The sequence below is a fragment of the Camellia sinensis genome, chromosome 13, assembly GCF_055761805.1.
Source record: "Camellia sinensis isolate YWXY chromosome 13, ASM5576180v1, whole genome shotgun sequence".
In the NCBI taxonomy this organism is placed as follows: domain Eukaryota; kingdom Viridiplantae; phylum Streptophyta; class Magnoliopsida; order Ericales; family Theaceae; genus Camellia; species Camellia sinensis.
The window spans coordinates 138,766,270-138,791,683 of record NC_138973.1 but is presented as its reverse complement, the minus strand read 5'-3'; the positions used below and the strand labels follow the sequence as shown (position 1 = coordinate 138,791,683).

At 35.3% G+C, this 25,414-nt stretch overlaps 1 protein-coding gene across 50 annotated transcripts in view; it reads left to right on the top strand.

The window, feature by feature from the left end:
• LOC114319160 (putative aldo-keto reductase 1) overlaps positions 1-25,414 on the top strand; it is a 31,476-nt gene that overhangs the window by 4,698 nt on the left and 1,364 nt on the right. For 2 of the 50 annotated variants that reach the window (XR_014349647.1, XR_014349632.1), the window contains exons 1-10: positions 9,859-10,161; positions 10,955-11,107; positions 20,971-21,195; positions 21,371-21,570; positions 22,536-22,621; positions 23,022-23,078; positions 23,241-23,304; positions 23,433-23,643; positions 24,473-24,587; positions 24,668-24,805. Coding sequence is in view for 2 of the 50 variants with exons in the window: in XM_082903524.1 (XP_082759650.1) it covers positions 16,893-16,916; positions 22,536-22,706; positions 23,433-23,519 (282 nt within the window). In the remaining 48 variants the exon portion in view is untranslated. Of the gene's footprint in view, positions 1-9,267; positions 9,575-9,858; positions 10,162-10,623; positions 10,672-10,951; positions 11,108-16,732; positions 16,917-19,015; positions 20,368-20,970; positions 21,196-21,370; positions 21,571-21,862; positions 22,707-23,021; positions 23,079-23,240; positions 23,305-23,432; positions 23,644-24,472; positions 24,588-24,667; positions 24,806-25,414 lie in introns of those variants that run through there. The other 48 variants (XR_014349664.1, XR_014349643.1, XR_014349657.1 and 45 more) reach the window with 40 other exon arrangements.

Here is a 25,414-nt window from a genome sequence, read left to right as displayed (position 1 = left end):
CTCGAGTCCGTATGTGGTGTATTGCTCGTTTTCTGTGTGGTGAGATCTTTGTTTCCTCTATCTCGTAGCGCAAATACTTTGCCGATTGGCCTATTAACTGTTCTAGACCTTCGATTGTTCTCTGCCTTGAAATTTTGTTTCCCAACAATTCTCAGCTTAGTTACCTATGGTCGTTGCCTGTTGATAGCATGCATATTTGCACCAGAACGTTTTTCTTGATTTCTGGTCAGTTGAGGACATTCGAATCTCTTGTGTCCCATCTGTTGACAATGATAACACTGGATCAACCAAGCTGGTTGTGCTTGAAAACCATCATTTATATGTTGTTGTAGCTGCTGGGGTTAGGATTGTTGAGGTTCTCTTATATACGACTTATGTGCTGCTTGCTTTCAACTATTTCTTTCCATCCCCGCATTGGATTGGTTCTCATTTTTCAGGCTCCAAATCTGTCTAGTATCTACCACCTCCTATTCTATGCCTAGTGCCATGTCCACCACATCCACAAAAATGGAAAGTTGTAAGGGCAAAACTCTTCCTTTGATTGTAGGGTCTAGATCCCATTGTAGACGCGCCCTTAGGCTTTGCTACTACAGTTTGGACTCAAATGTCACGGTTCTGAATCTAATCCTGCAAAATGCAATGCGAGACCGATAAATCACCAAAGAGTCCAAAACTGGCAAATCGTTTTGGAAAACTGATTTTTAAGAAAGAAGTGCCAAACATGGACTGCTTTGCCAGATACAGAGTCGCTACCTAAATATTTATTTGGGGAAATTTAGGAAACCCTGACTCGTTGCTTAAGGCCACGTGTCCGTCATCACCAAAGTTGCCTCGGCTCGGGAACTTGGTTACGATTGGGGAAGGTCATCTATGAGCACCCCCGCTCGCCCGATCAAAGATCGGCATGTACTAAGCATGATATCTTGTTTTTGAAAACACATGTGTTCTTATTCCGGTTAATTAGCTAATCTTATTATGTGATGCGCACAGTATACCAGTATAGACTAGATCGCATAATTTGGAACAAAGCATCACATATCCGTTTGTTTGGAAATGATTTGAAGTTTACTACTCGCAAGTAGGCTAAAACACGAATTTCATTGAATCGTTCCAATTCAAGTAATCCAACCTTCACCCACAGGCATTCAGGCAGTTATATCACATAAGCAATTAGCCTCATGGCAAGCATGTTGTCATGTTAACATTCACACACATACAAGATGCTAAAGCATAGAAACTTACAGTATATTCCGAGCCAAAACAAAAACTAGTTAGTAATCAAATGCATGATCCTAGCTCATGTTAAGATGGCTAATGCAACACATACAAAATGTAACTAGAAATAGGCTCGGCTATTCTAAGATGGCATATGAGATTTGACAACTCGATGCATGTATTCAAGTAGGAATTGAAACACAATGCAGTTAATATGATGCGTCGAGCCTGATGTATGCAAAACAGATGAATGGATGCACGCATGCAAAGCATAAAGTATGCTAAACAAAATATGCCCTAAAACTAACCATCGTAAGCGGTTAAGTAAAAGGGAGAAAGAAATCGGGGTTGGAAGACATGCATCACACACACGCACGCTTATTACATGATTGCGCCCTCTCGACGGAGGGACCAAAAGAATAATACAAATCATCTAATTAACTAACTAATAAGCTAATTAATTAATTTCACAACCAAATCGAAATAAATAACTATTCTAAGTTATTAAAACACTGAAATGGCCTCGAGACGAGGGATGAATGCATGCTCGGACGGCTTTGCTCAGAAATCCATCGCCATGCTTCATGTTGCCTCTGTTTGCACTGCTTTGTACCTCTGAAAACTGTGCCAACTTCTGTGACACTTCTGAACCACCTTGTGGGCATGCTGAGAGACCATCGGCCAAAATATAGGGCTATCAGCCATGGAAAATTGGTCATCGACCAAAAATAAGGCTCTCGGCCAAATGTTTTCTGCCGATCGGCACTGAATATGGTCGATCGACCATTTCTTCTTGTGAAAAGCTCCTGTTGCTGTAGCAGAGGACAAACATAGCATGGCAATAGATTTACAAGACAATGTCTGCACAACTACACCCCTTATCATGTTTAAGACTCGAAGGTGTGTAGTTCTCGACCCTCGGACCATCAATCACGCATTTCAATGCATGATGGCTAAAGGAGCCAAGTGTGCAATTCAATATCAAATGAAATGCACAAAAACACACAAGGGGACCTTAACCTCTAACATGTGTGATCAAGAGGCAAGGCAATGCACACACAATGCAACGCAACCCTATCAAGCATGTGACAACATGCAAACTAGTAAATATACAACAACATGAAATCCAAGCATACAAACATGCATGCATACAATGTAATAGATATGCAACAACAATACCAACAACAAGCATGCAATGACATGTAATCTAACAAGTATGCAAGGTGGTTGAGCATGCAACAACATGTCAATTAGTAAGCATGTAATAACATGTAATGGACCAAGTACGTGACAAACATATAAGCATGATGTAAAGTAATAACTTTGAACAACATGGTAATATGCAACATGAACATGCAAACATGCAAGGCATGTAAATGTGAAAAAGTATGCAACAACATACAAAATGAGACAAGCATAAGACAACATGGTAAAATGGACTTAAACTAAAGATGGATAGACCTCAGCCATGCCCAAAATCAGTGGCCAATAGTGCTAAAATGATGGTACCAAAATGCAAAACAAACAAGTATGCTAATTGGCCCATAAGCTAGGCAATAAGACACAACTCTCAAGCATGAGCAAGGTGTGACAACATGAGAATGTGGCAATGTACTAAGCTCTGAAAATATGTGAGGAATGATGCCAAATCAACCAAACGAAGTAAGTAAAGCGTACAAGGAAGTCCAAAGCTTAAGGCTAGCTAAAGGACTCAAACCATGGCCACATGAAGCAAGCCCCAAAGGGCCAAGGGCACTCAAAATAGTCCTAAGGCAGGTCAATACAAGACCAAAAACATGCTCGAAACTAGCCAACACAAGCTAGAATACAAGTCCAAAAGCATGAGGCATGCAAGGCTATAAAAGGGGTGTTACACTACACTTATTAAAACCAAACATGGCATGACTTAAGCAATGAAAAACAGAGTTATGGCATGTCAAAGTGAGCCCGAAAACCCACTTAGATGGCATCCCAAAGGCCTAAGCATGATGGCACACACAATGACCCATTCATGAGGCATAGAACATCAACTCTTTAAAGCATTAAATGAGTGATAAGTGCAAGTATATGAGCATACTATATGGACTGAAACAACATAACAAGTGATGCCAAATCACTAAAATGGCCCAAGTAAAGCATGCTAGTGACTTGGACACTCAAAGCTAACAAGCTAGATTGCATGGTAGCTATATAAAGCATGACATATATGATCAAAACAACACCAAACAGAGCTTAAACATGGTAAATCATGACAAAAAGCTTCATGGAGTTGAGCCAAAATATGCAAGAATGATAGTCTAATCACAAGATGCATGTTAAGGCAAATGAGAAGATTGCAAGACAAGTACATGAAGCATGTAAAAGCCAACTAAACCAACTCAAAATAGAGGTAAAGCATGATAAAATAACACCAAATACTTGCTGAAATAGAGCTAAAACATGCTAAGCAAACATGCTACAATATAAGCCATTTATACCAGCATACAAGCCAACAAGGAGAGGGGATGACCCTCTCCTTTTTGAGACCTTAAAACACCATCCCCACCACTGAAATCCTTCTGGATTTTAGTTGTGAGAAGGCCAAAACAAAGTGATCTCAAAGCTTAAAAATAAAGCACAAGAACAAGGCCAAACAAGGCTTAAGAGGGGGTAAACAACCCCAAACATAAAAATGACCTTAATCAAAGATCTAAAGTATGCAAAAATAGAACTTATTGTAGTTTATAGTTAAGCTTAAAACAATAAGCAAAATGGGCTAAAAGCTTAAGCCAAAATGGGGTATCTAAAGCAAGAATGCTCACCCTTGAAGAACACCTTCAAGAACAAGGCTCCAGCACCTTTCTCTAATCAAAACCACCTTAAGAACTCTAACACCAACTCCTTAGCACCTCAGCAACCAAAGATGGTGTTCTAGTAGATGTTTGTGTGCAATAGTAAGACAATACTACACTTTAGAGCAAGAACAAGCACTAAACAAGAGAGAGAGGTCAAATATATAGAGAGAGATATATATATCTTATATCTTAGATTTTCAAAACCTCTGAGAAGAGAGGAGGAGCTCCCTTCTTATAGAATTCCAAATTCAAAGCTTCTAGGAGAAGCTAAGTCAAGGGGCAAATCCCTCCATACACGTGTATGGAGGGAGGGAGTTGTGCATGTTAGCTGTGACAGCTGGCATAAAATATCTGCATAAAGTAGATGAACAGGGTTCGGCCAGAAAATATGGCCGATCGACCAACATAAGTGCCGATCGACCAAATAATGTGCTGATCGGCTAACACTTTTGGTCGATGGCTTCAAGCTTTGGCCGATGGGTTGAGGGGATGGCCAACAAGCCACCCTCTTCCCTCAGAAGCAAAAACAGAAGTGTTTGGTCCACAACCAAGCAAAAAATAGACAAGTTGAGAGATCTTGAGGCAAGGTGCGCGACCGAGACCTCCGAGAACTCAAAACGAACACGAGTATGGATGATCATCAAGTGTTCAAATGATGACGTCCAAGTCTTGAGGACAGTCAAAAATGGGGTGTCTACACACATTCAAATTTTTGCGCTTTCTCTTCGTTGTCTGCTACGTATTGGGTTGTATGTTGGGCTAACTTCTTCAACTTAGCCACATATTGGGTCACCGTCATCATGCCTTGTTCTAGTTATAAAAGTTATGCCTTAGTTACAAAATAAATAGTTCCATCAATATTACATTCCAAAGATATGATTACAAGATGGACTTAAACAAAATTAAGTTCTAATTTCTTCTAAACATGTATGCAGCACAATCATCAGTAAAATTCTTCAACACCTGGCATGAAATGCATGAGGTTGGAATGCCTAGTAAGCTCATACACACCCCATCCCTCTTTTCCAATCCAATACAAAATCACAAATAACATAAACATTGAAGTATAAAAGCCAAGTCAATAGTTCAAGGGATTACAATGTGAAGTGTTAGTAAACTAGAAATCTCCCAAAGAGATTTCATCCTCCCAACCACAACGGTTATCTACCGTGTAGCGCCAACCGAGGACCTCAAAAGAGACAGTAAAACATGGGTCAACACCGAAAACCTACCCAACCTTATAACACCAAATATCAATAACCACCTAAGGTCTGAATACAACCGATCCATTCAAGGGTACCAAAACAAATCACTTTTGCAAGACTTATTCCTCAAATAGGGAACACATCCCATTAATCAATAATTGAAGTTAGCATGATATTATCTCATAAAAATTATCTCAGTGATCGAAAACCCAGCACCACCCCTTTTAAGTTTCCCTGTGTATTAAGTATATTATGCTTGGGTTAGAACAAGCTATTGAAATAACAAATATTGCACAAGTATAAACATTTCATGACATAAATTTAAAGAATTACAACAACAATCACACAAAGGTGATAAACCAAAGCTTGATCAATTAGTAAAAGGCACATTCAATCAACTAAGAGCATGAAAACAATAATTGCAACAAATTTCCAAATTTGAATCACTTTGGAAATAACTATCAAAAAGGTATCTTTAATGGTCCCAAAGACTTGGCCTCTTTAGGGTTTGTAGAGAATTTTTTCTAGTTTTCAAATTAATTTGGAAGTGGGATAGCCTTTCCAAATTTTTAGTTTTTGATGAAATGCTCCAGCTCTGTCTAGATTCTTCGGCTATTACAAAAATCGATTTTGCTCTCAACTACTTAGTCATTTCGACTAAACCAATTTTATTTGAAATTTAACACTTTAAGAAAGATTTTGATTAAAAAATGAGCTCAAGGAGATTTTTTTTGCATTTTTCTAGAATTTTTGAAAATGGACTGAAAATACTAATTTTTTGTGCTCAAAACTTAAAATAAGAGTTATAATCATGGGTAGTTTTACACTTCTCATATGATAAAAACATGCCAAATAATATATTAAAAACTCAAACTTTTAGTTTGAAGGTGTGCCTTTAATAATGATGCACTAAAAGGATACAAAATTGTGATTTTGCTTCAACAAAGAATGAACACAAGTAAGGTGATCAACAAAACTCAATCTCTCCTATTTAAACACAAGAACCCTATACATAAACATATGAAAACTATATTATAAGCACATAATACCATGTATTTAGAAGAGAAAAGAAAATAATAGAGTGTGTGATGGCTTACTTGTTTGCCAGATTGGTAAGTTTGGACAAGAATTTCTCTCTTTTTCTTTCTTCATGCTTGCTCCCAAGCTCATACCTTGCTCTCTTCTCTCTCCTTCTAGACAAAATGTGTGTGTGTATGCTTAAGTGTGCAAAATGTGCTAAGGGAGTGGTTCTATATATAAGAAAATTGTGGTGAAAAGTCTAAAGTACCCTTGGTTGGAATGGAATGGAATAGATTTGGATTTAGTTGAAAGGTAATGAAATAGAGGTTGGTGAAGATGTTTAAATACGGTTTAAGACATGATTTAATTGGGGTTAGTTTGTTTGGAACTAGAGGTACAAGCATAACTCTTTGATTCTTGGTCTTTAGGACAGACTTTTCCATGATTTATGTAATGTGTTTACAAAAGTACACTATAATATATTCATATGAGATGGTCGGCCATGTGCAAGGGATTTTTGAGGTTTTTCTCTCCTTTTTTTTTTTCTTGTACATTTACGCCTTAAAATATTGTAGATATTTGTGGAAAAAGATTATTATATTGAGGTGTACCTTTTTATATATAAAGTAATGAATTTGAAGCTAATGTGCAATATTAATTAAGCGTGAGGTTGTTGACTAAATTTTATAAATTAAAATAAATATTTCAAGTATAGAATTAATTATAATAGTAATAGGAAAGATAATTCAGATTATGCTACTTCGCTTTATAATTAAAAGTGAATAATCGAGCAAGAATGACAATAATCAAAAACTAAGGTTTAATTCATGAATAAACGAGGAACTAAGAAATTTGTTATAAAATTCTAAAGTTGAGGCCTTTCTACTAGAAAAGAGGGCTTTAGACATGGAACTTTTTGCAATGGTTTAAAAATTGTCACAAAAACAAGCTTTTGCAACAGTAAAAAAATTCATCGCGAAATCATTTTTTGCAACGGTAAGCGATTATCACCAAAAAAGGCACTGGATAAATACTATTATTAGAGACGGATAACCGAAACCATTGCAAAGGATTTTATATTTTTTCCTTTTTGTTAATTTGCGATGGCCTTTCAAACCGTCGCAAAAACTTTATCCTCTAAGTTTCCACTTTCGCGCCTCTCTCTCTCTCTCTCGCTCGCAGTGGCAACATCAATGACATGGGTGAACCTTCAGCGTCGAGGTAACCCTCCTATCTTCTCATATCCTCTCCTTAATATTTCAGTCTTCTCTTTCGTGCCCAGGGTTTAGGATTATGTTTGAGCCCTTCTGTTTTGGACATTAGGGTTATGGCAAAATCATTGTACCGTCTAAAGTGTTACTCAAAAGACAATCTAAGAGGGGGGGTGAATTAGGTTTTTACAATTAAAATTAATAATACCCTAATAAAAATTATGATTAGCACAACAGATAAATATAATTAATGAAATAAAAATAATTAAAACAAGTGTCTTAACAACTATGTCAGTTAATGATTTTAGCATAGTAAAAATGTGAAATATAGCTATGGCAATTTAAAATAAAATAAAGAGATAAGGGAGAGAGAGACAAACAAATTTATAGTGGTTCGGCTTTAACTCGGCCTACGTCCACTCTACAAGTTTCACTTGAGATTTTCCACTATCTTCTAGCTTCATAAGGGTGCTAGCAACTTCTTTACAAATGGAGCAATCTTTCACGGACTTTACACAGATTTCACAAGCCTAAACCCTTACAAATGTTAGATGATTCACAATCACTCTCAAGATTTCAAGAACACAGTGTTTGCAACACTTTTATAAGATGAAATGGTATTTTTGATTTCAAAGAAAGCTTACAATAAATATCTCTCAAAGATAGATATATAAAATAAGGCTTTGGTTTTTCTGTAAACCTCACACAAGAAAGACGGGTTTAAAGCTATAAGGCTCAGTGCATAATTTTTTAGAATAGATGTGAGTGATTATAGATCAAAAAATATTTTCAGGTTTTTTGTAACTTGTTTACATTAGAAGCTTTGGTATATATAATGAAAATTATAGCCGTTTATAGCCGTTGTATTCATTTGAATTTATAGCCATTTATAGCCGTTGTAGTCATTTGAATTTATAGCCGTTTTTAGCCGTTGTACTTCCATCATTACCAATTTGAATATCTTTTACTCCATTATTACAAATTTGAATATCTTCCACTTAAACCTTTTGAACTTTTTGAACTGCTGTTATGCTGAGCTGTTTGAACCTCTGTTTTGGACTGTTTGAACTCCTGATTTAATCAAATATTAAATATATTCTAACAACATTTAGGATAAAGGTTTAGGTGAGAAATAATGAGACAAAATAAATTTTGATTCTATTTTTTTTTTAAATAAATTAAAATATAATCATCAAAATAAATTTTAAATTCTATTTTTTTCTTTCAAATAAATTAAAATATAATTAAATAAATTATCAAAATAAATAAGTCTAGCATAAAGGATGAAGATGATTTCTCACCTATGTCAAACTGATTGTGGTGGGAAGGGAAGGAAAGCGAAGGGATGCTTTGTTTACATCAGCATAGTAAGTACAGATAGAACAAGGTCTGCTAACAAACCAACCTAATCCTGAGCTTTCTGCCATTGCGGCTCATTTTCACTATTGCCTGGGATTTTAGGAAATGAATCTTTTTTTTCATTTCAGTGTAATGCAAATGCCTTTTTGTACATTCTACTAATTATTCCCCCATCTTAAATTGCTTTACATTGAGGCTATATTTGTTTGGTTGGACTAGATTAGCATTTCCATGATTAATAGTCTTTAAGATTATGAATATGTTGAATTATATATCCTATTTTAATTAATAATCAAGTTTAAAATAATTAATCCGTACTTTAATTATTTAATCAAATATCAAATTAATAATTTTATTAGACTATTAATTCAATCCCAAACTCATATCCCGAAACAGACAGGGCCCGAGTGATTGTCTACTCACACACATTCTCTCTCTCTGCTTTTTCTCTACATTTATTAGGAAGTAGGTCTTCGATCTCCCCAATCTCTCTCTCTCTCTCTTTACTCTTTCTCTACATATATTACAGATTGTTTTCACGCGGTCTATCAACTTCCTTCTTTGTCTTCGATTGTCTCAAGAGTTAATTAAACAAATTCATACATTTCTTTTGTTTTCTCTTCAGATCCTATTCTCCTTGAGTATCTAAAATGTTATGCTTTCTCATTGATTCTGATGTCGATCACTACTGCTTTTGCCTTTGCTAGTTCAATTTCTCATTTGTAGCCTTGTAAGTTCTATTGAATTTGAGTAGAAATGGAGTTTTGATATCAATACATGTTGGTCTACTGTTTTGCTAAGCTAATTCTGAGGAATTCTGTTGAATCTCTTTGGAATTTATTGGGTTTTTGTTTTTATTGCATAAATTCAATCAAGGCACTACATTGCACTTCTAGTTGGGGTTTTAATGACGTTTAATTATCATAATAAGTATAGATGAATCCAGTAAGGAGTTGTTTTGAAGTGGTTTATAGTTCAGTTGCTTTTGACATTCTTGGTATGTTTGTAATTTAGATTTGATCTGAAGCTATGCATGTGTGTTTGGATTGATTCACATTCTCGTAAGGAATGTATTGAGGTTTGTTTGTTTTGAAGTGATTTTAATTCAATTGGTGTTGATTTATGGACAAATTGGTAAGCACAAATTTGTTTTTTTTTTGGGTCCCAAAATTTGATGGAGTTTTGCAGGAGGCTTTATTCTTTTGACTGTGTTTTGGAGGCAGATCTGAAGATCTCACATCATCAGCAAAGCTGGCGGTGACACTAGCTTGGAGGTTTGCTCCCTACAATGGCAGCAACCTTGCTAGTAATGATCTGGTACTTATGTACTTATTTCTATGTACAATAAACGATTGGTTTGCCTTCTTGAGACTTGAATTTTGGTGCAATCTGGGTAATACTGGATATATTTTGCATTCTTACATGACATGCTGTATCACTTTCATGTTATTACTCTTGTGAAAATTAGTGCATTGAGGAGTTCTGCATTTTGGTTTTCTAATGCTATATTTTTCACAATGATGGCCAATGAGTATGCTATATTTTTCTAATGCTATACTTTGAATTTGTAAATAAAATTGAGCATTCTCACTATCTTCTTTTCACATATTGTAGGATTATCATATCGATTGACAAATGCCCATCTAATTTATTTATTGCCTTCTTCCATAGGCATTGTAATTGAATGGCTTAGAAGCATTATATATATATATATATATATATATTTCTTTTTCAATTGATGGATACTTGTACTAAAGCATATTTTTTATGGTTTTACAGGGTATTTATGATGCTGACCAATCTCCAATTCTTCTCAGTGCCATTTTGGTTTTTTCTTTTTTCTAATTTTTGCTTTGATCACATTCAAGGCTGTTTATCTTATTTACCATCTTTGAATTTAATTTTTTGTAAAATTTTGCTTTCTATACTCATTATGGTATGGGAATTGAGAGCTTTCTACTAGCCATTAACTCTGTTTTCTTTTTCAATTTTGTTATAGGAGTTAGTATTCTAGGGAATGTATAATAAATGTGTATATATTACATTTCTATTTTTATAATTTTTTAAAAATATTTTTGTTCTTATTAAAATTTTGGATTCTAAATTGCAGGTGGAGTTGAATGCTATGTAGTGGCTTGTAAATGAGATTTAATCAGAAGCAAATCATTTTCATAGATTGTTGGTTGATGCCTTTCTGGTTAGTTCCTCGGCTCAATTTATCCATCAATTCAATCTCAAACCCTTCAAATGCCAAACTAAAAGGGTATTCTCTCTTCATCATTCTTCCTTTACTAGGTTTGACAAATTAGTATTTCTCTGGCAAACCCATTTCTATGGCGTTGCAATGTTGCTAGAAATTATGTATGTATATGCGATTCTGGAATAATATGCAAATGGTCTGAATCAGTGTGTAATAGAAACCCCAATACTTTAATTGGAACATAACTTAAAATGTAATTCAAAATAGATTATAGAAACCCAATTTGGGAATTCAATATTATGAAGTGTTTCTTATCTGTACATAATTTAATTGTTGTTAACAGACACTGGATTTCAAAAATATTTTCAATAATGGGTTCGTATTTAAATATATTGATTTTATGGTATAATATGGCACTAGTTTGTTTAACCAATCTTAATAATTGATATTCACACATTGTGATATTGATCTTATAAGTTTGTCTGACATTACCAATTACAACGAAATAGTGAGAACTAGTTGACACACTAAAATGCTCAAGCGGCGTCAGATGTCAACGAAACTTGACACACACGACTAACGAGGCACAAATGACTTGTAGGAAAAGATAGGACTTGAAACCGATTCCCGTTTTTGAATCTAGAGCCTAATTCCCATTTGTGAAAACTTATCCCTTAGAAACTCTTTTTCCGAATTGGTTGATACACTAAAATAGTCAAACGGAAACAGATGTCAACGACACTTGACACTCATGACTAACTAGGCACAAATGACTTGTAAGAAAGACAAAACTCGAAAACGATTCCTAGTTCTGAATCTAGAGCCTAATTTTCGTTTGTGAATATTTGTTTTTTAGAAACTCTTTTTCCGAACCGGTTGACTCACTAAAATGCTCAAACGGCGTCGGATGTCAATAAAACTTGACACATGACTAACTAGGCACAAATGACTTGTAGGAAAAGACGGAACTCGAAATCAATTCTCGATTTTGAATATGGAGCCTAATTGCTGTTTGTGAAAAGTTATCCTTTAGAAACTCTTTTTCAAACTGGTTGACACACTAAAATGGTCAAATGGTGTCGGATGTAAATGAAACTTGAGACACTTGACTAACTAGGCACAAATTACTTCTAGGAAAATACTGGACTCGAAACTGATTTTCGGTTTTGAATTTAGAGCTTAATTTCTGTTTGTGAAAATTTGTCCTTTAAAAACTCTTTTTCCAAACCGGTTGAGTCACTAAAATGCTCAAACAGTGTCGCATGTAAACAAAACTTGATACATACGACTAACTATGTACAAATGACTTGTAAGAAAAGACAGGACTCAAAATCGATTCCCGACTTTGAATCTAGAGCCTAATTTTCGTTTGTGAAAACTTGTCCTTTAAAAACTCTTTTTCCGAACCGGTTGACTCACTAAAATGCTCAAACGGCGTCAGATGTCAACGAAACTTGACACACTTGACTAACTAGGCACAAATTACTTGTAGGAAAAAACTGGACTCGAAATCGATTCCCAGTTTTGAATTTAGAGCCTAATTTCTTTTTGTAAAAACTTGTCCTTTAGAAACTCTTTTTTCGAACCGGTTGACTCACTAAAAGGCTCAAATGGCGTCGCATGTAAACAAAACTTGACATACTTGACTAACTAAGCACAAATTACTTCTAGGAAAAGATGAGACTCGAAACCAATTCCTTATTTTGAATCTAGACCCTAATTTTCATTTGTGAAAACTTGTCCATTAGAAACTTTTTTTATGAACCGGTTGACTCACTAAATACTCAAACGGCGTTGGATGTCAACGAAACTAGACACACACGACTAATTAGGCACAAATGACTTGTAGGAAAAGACAAGACTCGAAACCGATTCCCAATTTTGAATCTCGAGCCTAATTCCCGTTTGTGAAAACTTGTCTTTTAGAAACTCTTTTCCGAACCTGTTGACACACTAAAATGGTCAAACGGTGTCGGATGTTAACAAAACTTGACACACATTATGGAAGATACATTATGTGTTGCTCGATTCATGTATATGTTACAAAACTTGACAAAAGTGAAAAAACCGAACGCTCGTTTGGAAACACCATCCAAGGTCTAAGAACAATTGGAGAAATTGTTGGAAGATACATCGTGTAGCACTTAATTCATGTATATGTTACAATCTTATTTATTTATTGAAATAAATATCATTTTTTTTTTCATTTTTTGTAAGTTTGAAATTTATTATATTGTAAATATATTTTTTTCTTTTTGTAGATTCTACCCTTTTGTGTACTTGATGATATCTCCGTATATCGATATTAGAGTTTACTATTGATACTAAAACAAATTATAATATATAAGTTTTTTTATTTGTACTGTCGATACTTTTGTTTTGTTTTAGATACAAATTTGAGTTCTTGAATTATAAAAATTATTAGTATTGTTAGAGGATGTTTTCTATATTTTTGTAAAGAATGTGTGGTTGACACTGTATTGTTGCAGGGTACATATATATTATTGTTCATATATATAATTTTGTGAATGTGAATGTGGATGTGTGTGGATGTGGAGGTGGATGTGGATGTATTTTATTTTAGAAAATATTAATAATTTGTACAGAGATTGAATTAATAATATATATTATTTTATGATTTTTTTTTTCGACAGTAATAAACGTTGCTAATGTAATCATCATTTCCTTACATTTTATTAGTGACTGGTTAACTTGTCGCATATACATATTAGTTCAATTCTTTAGCGATGGTTTAAACTGTTGTGAATACATTATTGATTTAATTCTATTTTTTTGCCATGTTTTAGACCGCCGCTAATAATACTGTTAGCGACGTCAACTACCGTCTCCAAAATTTTTTTTGGTGATGGCATCCTAAACCGTCGCTAAAAGTGATGTTTTTCTCGCTTTTTTGTGTCAGGTTAAACTGTCGCAAAAAACATTGATTTGTCGTCACTACAAGAAAGCGACCCGTCACAAATACTTTTTGTCACACCCCCTTGTGCCACCCCCCATTTTCCATCGCTACTCTATCGTAAAAAGTCTTTTGTGATGTAATGTGGACTTTTTGCAACGTTTGAGACCGTCGCAAAATGTAACGGCCCTAAAATACGTATCAGAAATTTATCTTTATTTAATTATGGGTTAATGTGCTTTATTTTAATTATATCAATTTGAATTGAGGAATTATTTGTTGAGTTTACGACTTTGAAACTGAAATTGATGACTTTTTTTTTGGTAAATAAAATTCATTTTTTTTTAATGGGTTCAAAAACCGAAATTGAGTACATAGATATGCTAATGGAAATATTTAGAACCATTTGGAAAATTTAATTGAAAATTGATTCGGTCTGATTCGTTAAGGCGTGTTTGGCAAGTGTCCTAGCTATACACACACACACACACACACACACACATATATATATATATATATATGTGATATAAGTCACCTTTTGAACTCATATCCTCCCATTTTGTGAGGGGAAAATTCTGAAGAGTTATCCTAGAGAGGGAGAGTGAACTCTCATTCTAGAGAGAGAGAAATAGAGAGAGAAAGGAAAATATGGAAGAAGAGGCTCAAGATCAAGCTAGAATACATCAAGATTATGCAGGATTAAGTAGCTATGAAGACTTTAGGTAAGGTTTTACCTCATAAACCTTGAAGATTAAGTGCAAAAGAAGGTGTTTAAGGATTATATATGATCACATGCATGTGTTTTGTTATATAAAGCAAGAAGATGTTGACTCTTTGAATTTATGGCATTATATCATGAAATTCATGTTCATAACTTGATTCCTTGCATGATTCCTATGATTCTTTAAGATTTCAAAAGGGATTTTCCATGAAAGTGAGCTTGGAACTCTCAAAGTGTATGTTTTATGATTTTTGTGCCCTAACTCTTAAATTGATCTTTCAAGTGTGAAATTGAGTTTTGATTTAAAGTTGTGATTTTTGTTTAAGGTTTGGTATGTTAAATTCAACCTGTTTTGAAGAGATTTGGGCTTTGAGTTGCATGAAAATGAAGTTAATTTTGCAAAAGGGTGAGTTCCAAGTTCAAAGCAGATTTTCGGACTGGTTTTAAACCTATTCCACACGTGCGGGACATTTTCCCCTGCTTCACTTTTGCTTCTGCTTTAATTACACGTGCGGTGAGGTTCTGCATGTGTGGAAGTGATAGCCGCACGTGCAGTTTTCAGGGCAGTTCTGGTTTTCATTTTCGCTCTGTTTTTCTAACTTTGGGCATCTGTTTGCATGATTTTCACATGTTTTCATGTGCATTCACATACTTTATATAACTTGTGTTTTGATTGAAATGATGGAGCATTGTATTACAATGACATATGACATGAACCCGAGATCGTTCTGTTTCTATATGTATGATGGACCCGAGGCCGTTATGTCTGATATGGATTGTTTATGACTAATGGCCCTAAGGCCGAGGGAAATGGAGACATGTTGATGTTTCATCTACCTTATAATGAACAGCTGTTGACCAAGGTTGTTAAGATCGGGATCCTACGCAGGATCGTTTTGGGGGTCTGTCGGATCGGATCGTAGGATCAGATCGAGGATCGCAAGATCCTACTAAAATGATAAAAAAATGCAATAATTTTTATATGACTAAATAATACTATCAAAATATATATAGAATAAGCCCCCCCAAAAAGAAATATAGCAATTCAATGCAGCATTCAAACATTTTTTTTCAAAAAAAGAAGTAAAAAACATAATAAAACCAAATACCAACACTTGCACACCATTGTCATTGTTTCTTAATGAAAACAAAACAAACTAAATAAAGGTCACAATATGATTTGAGGTCACAATATTTCATCCTTATTATTTAAATATAGTTAGAAATTTTTTATATGTTTTTAAATCAAAATACAATGTTAATTATAAAGGTAAAATGACTTATCAAAAAACTAAAAAATTATAAAGGTCAAATGACTGTAATACTTTCAATTCTATATTTTTTTTTTTGTTATTTTATTTATCTCTCTTCTCTCCTATACATAATTTATAATATCTAATATTAATTCAATTAATCACAATTAATTATAAAATTTTAATTATTTATTGTAATTCTTAACTTTTTATTTTAATTTTTATTTAATTATAATTTAGATCAAAATTAATCCTAAATATTTGCTTATTTGTTGTAATTTCTAACTTTTTAATCTAATTTTAATTTAAATATATTTAATATCACAATTCATCCTAAATTCTTAATTATTTATCGTAATTCCTAACATGTTAATATAATTTTAATTTAATAATATTTTAGCATGTTGGCATGTGGAAGACTAATGCCCCAAAATGAATGTGATTTAGTGAAGGAAAAAAATAAATAAGAGGTGATTCAATAAAGAAATAAATAAATAAATAAATAAGATAATGACTTGGTCATCTAAAGAGCTTTATAACAATAAGGTGCTCAAATCATATCAAGATGTTGATTCACATAATAAAATTTCTTTATTGATGAAGAATGATTTTTCAGTTGTTTTTAGTATTTTTTTTACAAAACAAAAATAAATAATTAAGAGGTAATTTACAGAACCAAAAATAAATAAATAAATAAATCAGAACCAAAAATAAATAAATAAATAAATGAGAGCCAAAAAAAAAAAAAAAATCACCGAAGGAGATTCAGTGAAGAAAGGAGAGATCAGTGAAGAAAGAAAGAAGAGTCTTCGAATTCGAAGAAAAAAAAACAGAGCAGCAGACACATGGAGTGGAGTCGCATCGCAGTGAAGAAGAGAGAGGGAGAAGAAGAAGAAGAAGAAGAAGAAGAAGAGGAAGCAGCGTACCTGAGGAAGAGGAAGCAGCTTCGTTTGATGTTGAATGCTTGAATCTCTCTTTCCCCAGGTCAGTCTTCTTCGTTTGCCCTAATCTGCTTTGCTTCTCTTCTCTCACTTTAGGTCCCGATTTGGCTTTTAAGTTGTCCAAAAAATGCTTCAAATCTGGATCGCATGGAGTCGCGATCCAAATGCGATCCTACCGATCCTGTCGATCCCACCACGATCCTGCTCTGGGGTCGATCTGATGTACGATCCGGATCGAATAGTGTATAATGAGTCGTAGGATCGTACGATCCTACGATCCGGATCGCAATCTTAACAACCTTGCTGTTGACATGTTGCGCCTGAGGCCGTTATGTATTATGTTGGGCCTACGGCCGTTCTGTATTATGTTGGGCCTAAGGCCATTCCATATTATGTTGGGCCCAAGGCTGTTCTGTTTTACGTGGGCCCAAGGCCGTTCTGGAATATGATTATGAATAAGACATGTATATGATTTATATCTATATTCTCCAAAACATGTGGTCATTCACATGAACCTCCTTATATTATTATTACTCGCTAAGCCTTACTTACTCCGTATTTATATATTATGTAGGTGATCAGCTCAGAGGTCAGCCCTAGGTCAACTTTAGGAGCCTTGTGATGGGCCTGTTTTGTTAAGTCTCCAAAGTTGGAGCCTTTTGTCTTGTTGGAGCCTTTTGTCTTTTGGGGATTTCCTTTGATGCTACATTTTTGTGAAGTCCTTGGTGACTGTTAGGTTGCTACCTCCTAGTAAATACTTGCATGACTCGTACTTGCATGTATGAACTGTGTATGTGAACTTTCTGTATATGTAATGTTTAAAATCCTGGCATATAAGTACTATTCAATGGACGTTCTTTTATTTTATTTGCTTCCGCTTAGGCCCTGCTATTATAAAAAAAAAAATTGTAATTTGTCTAAGGCCGTAAGTAATCAAGAGGTTACTAACCGGTCATGATCCAAACTTTTAAGGGCAGGCTTGAGTCGTGACACAAAATGTTTGATTTTTAGTAGTTAGGGGCTTGACAACAACAAATCGTAAAAGAAAAATAATAAAACGAGGAAGAAGAAAAAAGAAAATGCATTAATTGAAAATTATATAAAATCTAGGGTTTAAATTGAAATAAATTATACAATAGTACACAAATATTTATTTGTAATTAAATAAATGCCAGAAAAAATAATCGGGTTTCGTTGGGCTTAATTGCAAAGTTCGAAGAAATCAGGAGCTAAAATGAAATAATCGAAAACTTAAGATTTAAAATATAATTACTAAAAATTAAGGTCTCTACATATACTTTCAATTAACAAAATAGTTTGAATTTTTGAAATATACGAAAGTTAGTGTTGAATATTCATACCTCTTAAAAATATTCACACTTTTTAAAAATTATTGTAATATGATTTTTTTTTTTCTTTTCTTTTCTTTTTCTCAAATCTTAAATTCAATTGTAAAAAGAAATTGTCCCTTTTTGTTCACATTAAGAAATGGAATTCAACAAAACACCATTGTCCAAGGCCTGAGAATCCCAAAGTACCTAACGTAGATAAGCTCTCACAATTTTGCCGCATTAGTTTGTGTAACTTCATTCTCAAAATTATTACTAAGGTGATGGCAAATAGGTTAAAACCGGTCCTGAAACTAGTAATTTCTCCACAACAATCAGCTTTTGTGCTGGGTTGGCGGATCCAAGACAACATTTTGGTGGCCCAAGAAGCCTTCCATGCAGCATTTAAAATTGAAGAAGAAAGGAGCAGTCCATGAGATGGCAATCAAATTAGATTTCAACAAAGCGTATGATCAGAGATGCAGTGGGATTTTTTACAAGCTCTCCTCTTCAAAATGGATTTCAATTCAGTGTAGATCAAGTGTATTATGGAGACTGTCAGTACTGTTTCATTCTCTATTGAGCTGCTTTTATCCCTCAAAGGCGACTTCGTCAGGGAAACCCACTCTCACGTTACCTCTTCACTTTGGTGGCTGATGTTCTTTCACGATTGCATCTACGGTTATCAGTCAGATGGTATCAGGCTCGAGAAGGGTTGTCCTATTTTATCCCATCTTTTCTTCGCCGACGATGTTCTCTTATTCTCTAGTGCTAATGTATCCCATTACCATAAGTTGAAGAAGGAGTGCTTGGATGAGTATTGCCATGCTTCTGGTCAATTGAGCAGTTATGACAAATCAAGCATCACCTTTTCAGCCAATACTCCTTAGCATGTCCAACATGAAGTTTGTTCGGTGTTCTGTATGCGGTATCTCCCCGATGGTGAACGAAGCAAAATACTTACGAGTGCCCTCCTTTTAGGGAAGATCGAAGATAGAGGCTTATGGATATTTGATTGAACGAGTAGTCCAGAAGATGCAAGGTTGGAAGCAACATCTGTTATCTCAAGTGGGGCGTGAAACTCTCAAGCGATCCCCGCGTATGCCATGGCTTGTTTTGCTTTCGCCAAAAAATTCTGTGACCAATTCAATCCGTACATTAACACCTTTTGGTGGGGAGGGGATCCTGAGTATAGGGACATTAATTGGATCAAGTGGGCTAGTCTTTCGGTTGCCAAGGCTCAGAGGAGAATGGGTTTCCGTGAGTTCAAGGCTTTTAACTTAGCACTCTTGGCTCGACAAGCTTGGAGAATCCTGAAATCTCCTAATTCCTACTGCTCCAAGATCTTGAAAGGAGTCTATTTTCCCCAGACTGATTTTATGCATGCAGTTAAGGGGTGGAAGGCATCATGGGCTTGGGCAAGCTTACTTCAAGGCAGAGATTTACTCAGAAAAGGCACTCGTTCGCAGGTGGGTAATGGGGCATCCATCAACTTTTGGGAGGATGGGTGGGTCCCTAGCAACCCAAATTTTAAAATTCAGAGCCCTAGACCTAGGAATTGTTGAATCTCTTTGGTTAAAGATGTCATCTCCCACAGTAACAAAAGCTGGAACAGAAACAAGCTTAGTGGCATTGTGAGTGCTGCTGATGAGGCCAACATTCTGCCTATTCCAACTTCTTGTTGTGAAGAGAAAGCGAATTCTCTAATTTGGCATTACACATCGAAAGGAACCTACGAGGTGCGTAGTGGCTACCATGAACTTTCAGTGGCCTCCTTTTCCTTTTCTCCACCTGAGAAATTGTGGAAACTAATTTGGTCTCTCAAAATACCTCCCATGGTGCGTCACTTTTGATGGAGGGTGTATCGAAACAAGTTGGCCACAAAGGAGAATCTATTCAAAAGGAGGTGTGCACTATCAAGCCAGTGTCTAGCATGTGGGAACCCTGTCGAATCAATTGAACACATTCTTTTCCAATGCCCATGGACTCTTATCAGTTTGGTTTGGAAGTGAGTTGGGCCTAGAGGTTGATCTGCAGAATTGCAACTCAGCTGCTAAATGGACTGTCTCCATTATGGATCAGTGCTCGAATAAAGGTGATTGTTTGAATCTGGTTGGGATAGTGGCAGTGGTTGGGTGGTGCATTTGGAAGTCAAGAAATGACTAGGTATTTAACCACAACCTGTTAAATCCTCTGCTGGCCTTGCACCAAGCGAATGCCTATTAGAGAGAGATTGTAGCCGTTAATCAGCCTCACCTAGACCAGCAATATGTACCTGTGATACCCCAAAGAACAGCATGTGCTATAACTATATTATTATCCATCCTTGAATACCCTAAGTCAAATTAACTGTCTCATTACACAAATATTTAAGATAAAGTTTGGAAATGAGTAATTAGGAAGTTCTGAGCATTGAATTTGACTATAAATTATTAAGACATAAGAACTAACCACCTCTTGAACATAGTAAGTGTGAATCACATCAAAAGTAGTTTTACATGACATAACTGAATACCCACTTTAATTTAATTACCTTGATACGAAGTGATAAGATGAAATCTTAGAAGATGAGTTCAATTGGTAAGAAACTTAGAAGTGAAAGATATCCCTTGATAAAACAAACTTAGAAAGAGAAATATTTGAAGATTACCACTACAAGAAAAAAGATGACGTTTTTTTTAATGACGTTTTTCAAAAACCTCGTGAAATCTGCCCAGATTTTTCAAATTCAAAAAAAATTAAACTAAATCATCTCGTTTTGTGCGCCAGTTATTTCTTTAAAACAGTGGCTCAACTCAACGCTATTGGATCTTCAGAGGCGTGACTTCAGGAAGAGAGAGAAATCGAGGCGTTGGATCTTCAGAGGCATCGGATCTTCGATCTCCATCAATTCTACGGTTGTTTGATCTGAAAAATCTTGTTCTACTTGTGATTTGAGTGTATATCTTCCTGATTGTCCGAATCCCTATGATCTAAATCGATCTAGGGCTCAAGGTTAGGGTTTGCTGATATAGATTTGCTACATTCACACAAGATCTATAAAATTTCATGGCTAAAACTAACGATTTGGAATTGTTTTCTCTCGATTCAGTTGATTTCCAGCTTTTTTTGCTTTTGTTTTATGTTTTCTCCTTTCGATTTTGTTCCTTTACTCTTTCTCTTTCATCAGATTGAGCAGCAGCAATGGTGAATCGATTTATCTAGGGTTTCGAGTGCGGTGTTAGTGTCTCTGATCATGCAGGACAAGCAGGTGGCGTTGGATGTTGATCGTTAGAAACAGTGAGTAGAAGCTCAATGATGAAGAGATGCAGATCTGCTCTCTTCGATCAGATCTGTTCTCTCTCTCTCTCTCTCTGATTTGCTAACATGGTAATTTCAGATCTGCTTTGTCTCTCTCTAGTCCATTATTTTGCCTTTTTTTGGAATCTCATTTTGGCATTTCTTGCTTTCTAACTCTCCTAATAATCATTTCGGTGTAGTTCCCATGTAAATTGATAAACTTACATCTTGGTATGTGCTCTGAGTTTTCTTCTTTTTCAAGCTGCTACACATGGGTGGTCCTGTTATTGATTACTTGTGCATTTGTTCACTAGGTGCCACTTGTACCAAGCACATTTGGAAACAGCAGGAGTAGGGGCTGTCGGGTTGTAACGGAGAGGGGTGGAGTTGGGTTGTTGCAGTGGTAGCTAGGATTTGGAGGGAGGGGCTTGTCGAGTGGGGTTGGGAGGGGCTGGGAGTAGCAGGAGAGCGACATGGGGGTTGTGGGGAGTGTGGTGATGGTGGAGGGGCTAAGAATGGTGGGAGAGGGCGGCAGTGGAGGTGCTAGATACCAAGGGAGGCTTATGCAGAGGTGGACGGACCTGTAGAGAGTGCTTGGGTTGTCAATAAGAAAGGAAGAGGGCTGAGGCTTTACCAATTAAGTTTGTTTGCACCTTTGAAATATTGATAATTTGTACCTTCAAAAATCTTATAACTTAAAAAACATTGCCATCAACATAAAAGGTTTTGGTTTTTCTTTTATTTATTTTTCATTTTTTGTTTTCAGATACCTTAAAGAACTATTATAGTTTCATGTTAAATTTTTTATGCACTCAGTGTATGCATTATAATTCTTATACCTTGTGGAATGACTCTTGTATCTTATAGAAAATGTGGGTTTACAGAGTAAATTTGGCCATGTATTTAGAAGGTCCCTTCCCTAGTTTCTTTTACTAGGGAAGGGGGGAAAAACCAGTCACACACCCTTGACCTAGTGATCAGGGATAGGTTCGTGTAATGGGAGTTGTGAATGTGTTTATTACTCAATCCATTTCATTGAACCTTTCTTCTTGCAGGTATCAAAACTAGGAAATGGCTGCATGGGGCTTTCTGGAATCTACAATTCTCCTGTCTCTGAAGAGGATGGCATTGCAATAATAAAGTACGCATATAGTAGAGGGATCACATTCTTTGATACCTCCGATATTTACGGTGTTGACCATGCAAATGAAATATTGGTGGGAAAGGTTATTACATAAGGACATGTTTTTTATTGCAATTTTGATAGTCCACCATGCTTTCTTGGAGCAGAACAAAACTTGGAATACATTAAAAATAATTCTGCACCTGGATTTTGACTCATTGTTTATAATAATGAATTTGTTCACTAGTTTTTAATTTCTCACTTTTCTAAATCTATTAAGACATGATGTGATTTGGTGTTGGAAATTAATGAATAATTGTAGTTTTTAATTGTTTTATTAACAAGACAATTGATGTGTTCTAATTGATGTTTTTTGGGATGATGTTGTGGAATATTTTGCTACAACAACTTGGTGAAGGATGTGATTCTACAAAGGTGTGCAACAGGGAATCATTTGGGCAGTACCTCCCACTAGGTTTTTTTTCTTGTCTTTTCTTTTCCTTTCCTGTGAGTTGTGAATATTTGGAAGAAGTGAGAGGTGATTGTAAAAACATGGAGATGATTTGTAATTCTAAAAAAAATAAATAACAGAACTGGGAATTTGATTCCATTTGTAAAAACACAATGTATATGTCAGTATTGGCGATTGGGCTGAACATTTGCTTCATAAAGGTCCATCTGCTTTCAAAGAATACATAGAGGTGTGAAAGAAAATTTGTTATTTTTCTCTGCAAAAGTGTATTAAAGCACTTTTCATTTATCAACAAGAAAAGAAAACAAGTTTTGCAATTCTTCGCAATAATAGTCTCTCTTATTTTTGTTGTTTTAGGAGTGTAAACAATTGGGATTTGATATGATTGAGCTAAATGTGGGATCACTCGGAGTTCTTGAAGAAACACTCTTGAGATTTATCTGATTGAGTAATAGTGGTGGCCCGAAAGCCAAGCCTCAATTTGCTGTCAAGTTTAAAAAGTCTGATATCCCCATGAAAGGTGATAGAGCATTTGGAGCTTATGTGGTCCCAGTGTCGCAATCATCTGGTATGCCAATGCCTTTTATTGTCAGTGTTTGATTCAAAATTTCATATATTTTAATTTGATTCCCTTGTCAACATATGGATTTGAAATTTTCATACGACATTTGTTTGAATGCACATGTAGTAATTATTGATGTTTAAAGAGAAGCAATACGGGGAACTGAATAATTTTTTATCATAACATGCTTAATTGCCAATGCATATTCAATTTTAGGACATCCATTGGCCAATCTATTCAGGAAATGCATTTGTAGCATTTTTGCAAGTGAAATTAAATATGGTGAAGTATGAGCTTGATATATATTGATTCCTTCCTGTGTCAATAATAAGTTGGTTAGTAGGTTCCTACAGCTTTTTATTTATTTATTTTCCCCCCTTTTCGCCCTCCCTTTTTCCAAAGAGGGGAAGGGCTGTCGTGATGGCATTTGAGTACTTCTGGCCTAGAGAGCCTTTTATGGTGGAAGGTTATGCTTGTTTCCACTCAATAAGACCTTATGCCCCCAGTTACTTGGTGATTGCTAATTTTCTTCCTATGGTCCTATCTAGTGGCATTCTCTATTAAATTACAGGCGATTAGTTATTTTCTTGTTGCCATGGCCTGTCTTATGCTCCTTTTTTTTCTTATGTTTCTGGCTTCTGTAGTTGGAATAGAATCTGTCATCCTTACTGATTTTTTTATCATCATATTTGTTGGACACAACCCACACACCATATACAAGTTTCTCTTGTTTTCTCAGTTTGTGCTACCTTTTGCATCTTATGAATGTTCTCAGTTTTTGTTCATGTCTTGATTTTATCAGCTACAAAGGGATGTTTATAATGCTAATTTGCAGGCAATTACGTAATTTAGAAAAGGCTTTTGGAGGAGATGTTAGAGTTCGTGACCGCACTGCTCTCATCCTGGATATATTCAACCAGAGGGCAGCAACACATGAAGCAGCTTTACAGGCAAATTTATCATTTTTCTGTGAGATAGTTTTCTGAATTTATGTTGTCCATTTACACTGACAAGACTGAAGTTTTCTTAGGTTGCATTAGCACAAATGGAATATCAGTTACCTCAACTTACAAAAATGTGGAGTCACCTTGAGTGTCAAGCCGGAGGCAGGGTGAAAGGAATGGGTGAGAAACAAATTGAGGTGGACAAGCATATTTTACGTACGCAAGTAAGCAGTTTTCTTCTGCTGCCAGCAATCTATATATTTATTGATTGTGTAGTAGGTTTTTGTATAATTTACAGTGTCTAAAGTGATTCATGTTGTGTGGACATTTTAATATTTATGTTCTTCCTTAACATATGTGAGCTGTATTCTGTTATCTTGCTTCATTGATTTCTAATATGCCTTTCAAAAACTCATTTCAATGCTGTTTGGTAGTTGTGAGGTGCATACTTTCTAAGAGGAAACTTTACATTTAAAGGGACCCCATGCTGTCATGTACATCTCCTGCTGGACTTTCACTTGACTCTTGGGAGATGGTCAAACTTAGAGGACCAACTTTTCTTTTCGTTTTTAACTTCTGAAAATATTCTAATAACTATACTTTTGCTTGCTAATGTAAGTATTCATTTCTTTTTCTTGTATTTCAACTAGAGGTAAATCTCTGTTCAAAAGGAGGATATAATCAATTGTGAATTATTGCTAAACATTTTAACCATGATAATTATTCTTTAGCTGGAGTTGGAAGTCCTTTCCATGCTGCCATTTCTATACTAAAAAGTTGTGGTTAACAGCTCTTCACTAGGTATTTGGAATGTCATCCTCTTTTGTGGTTAA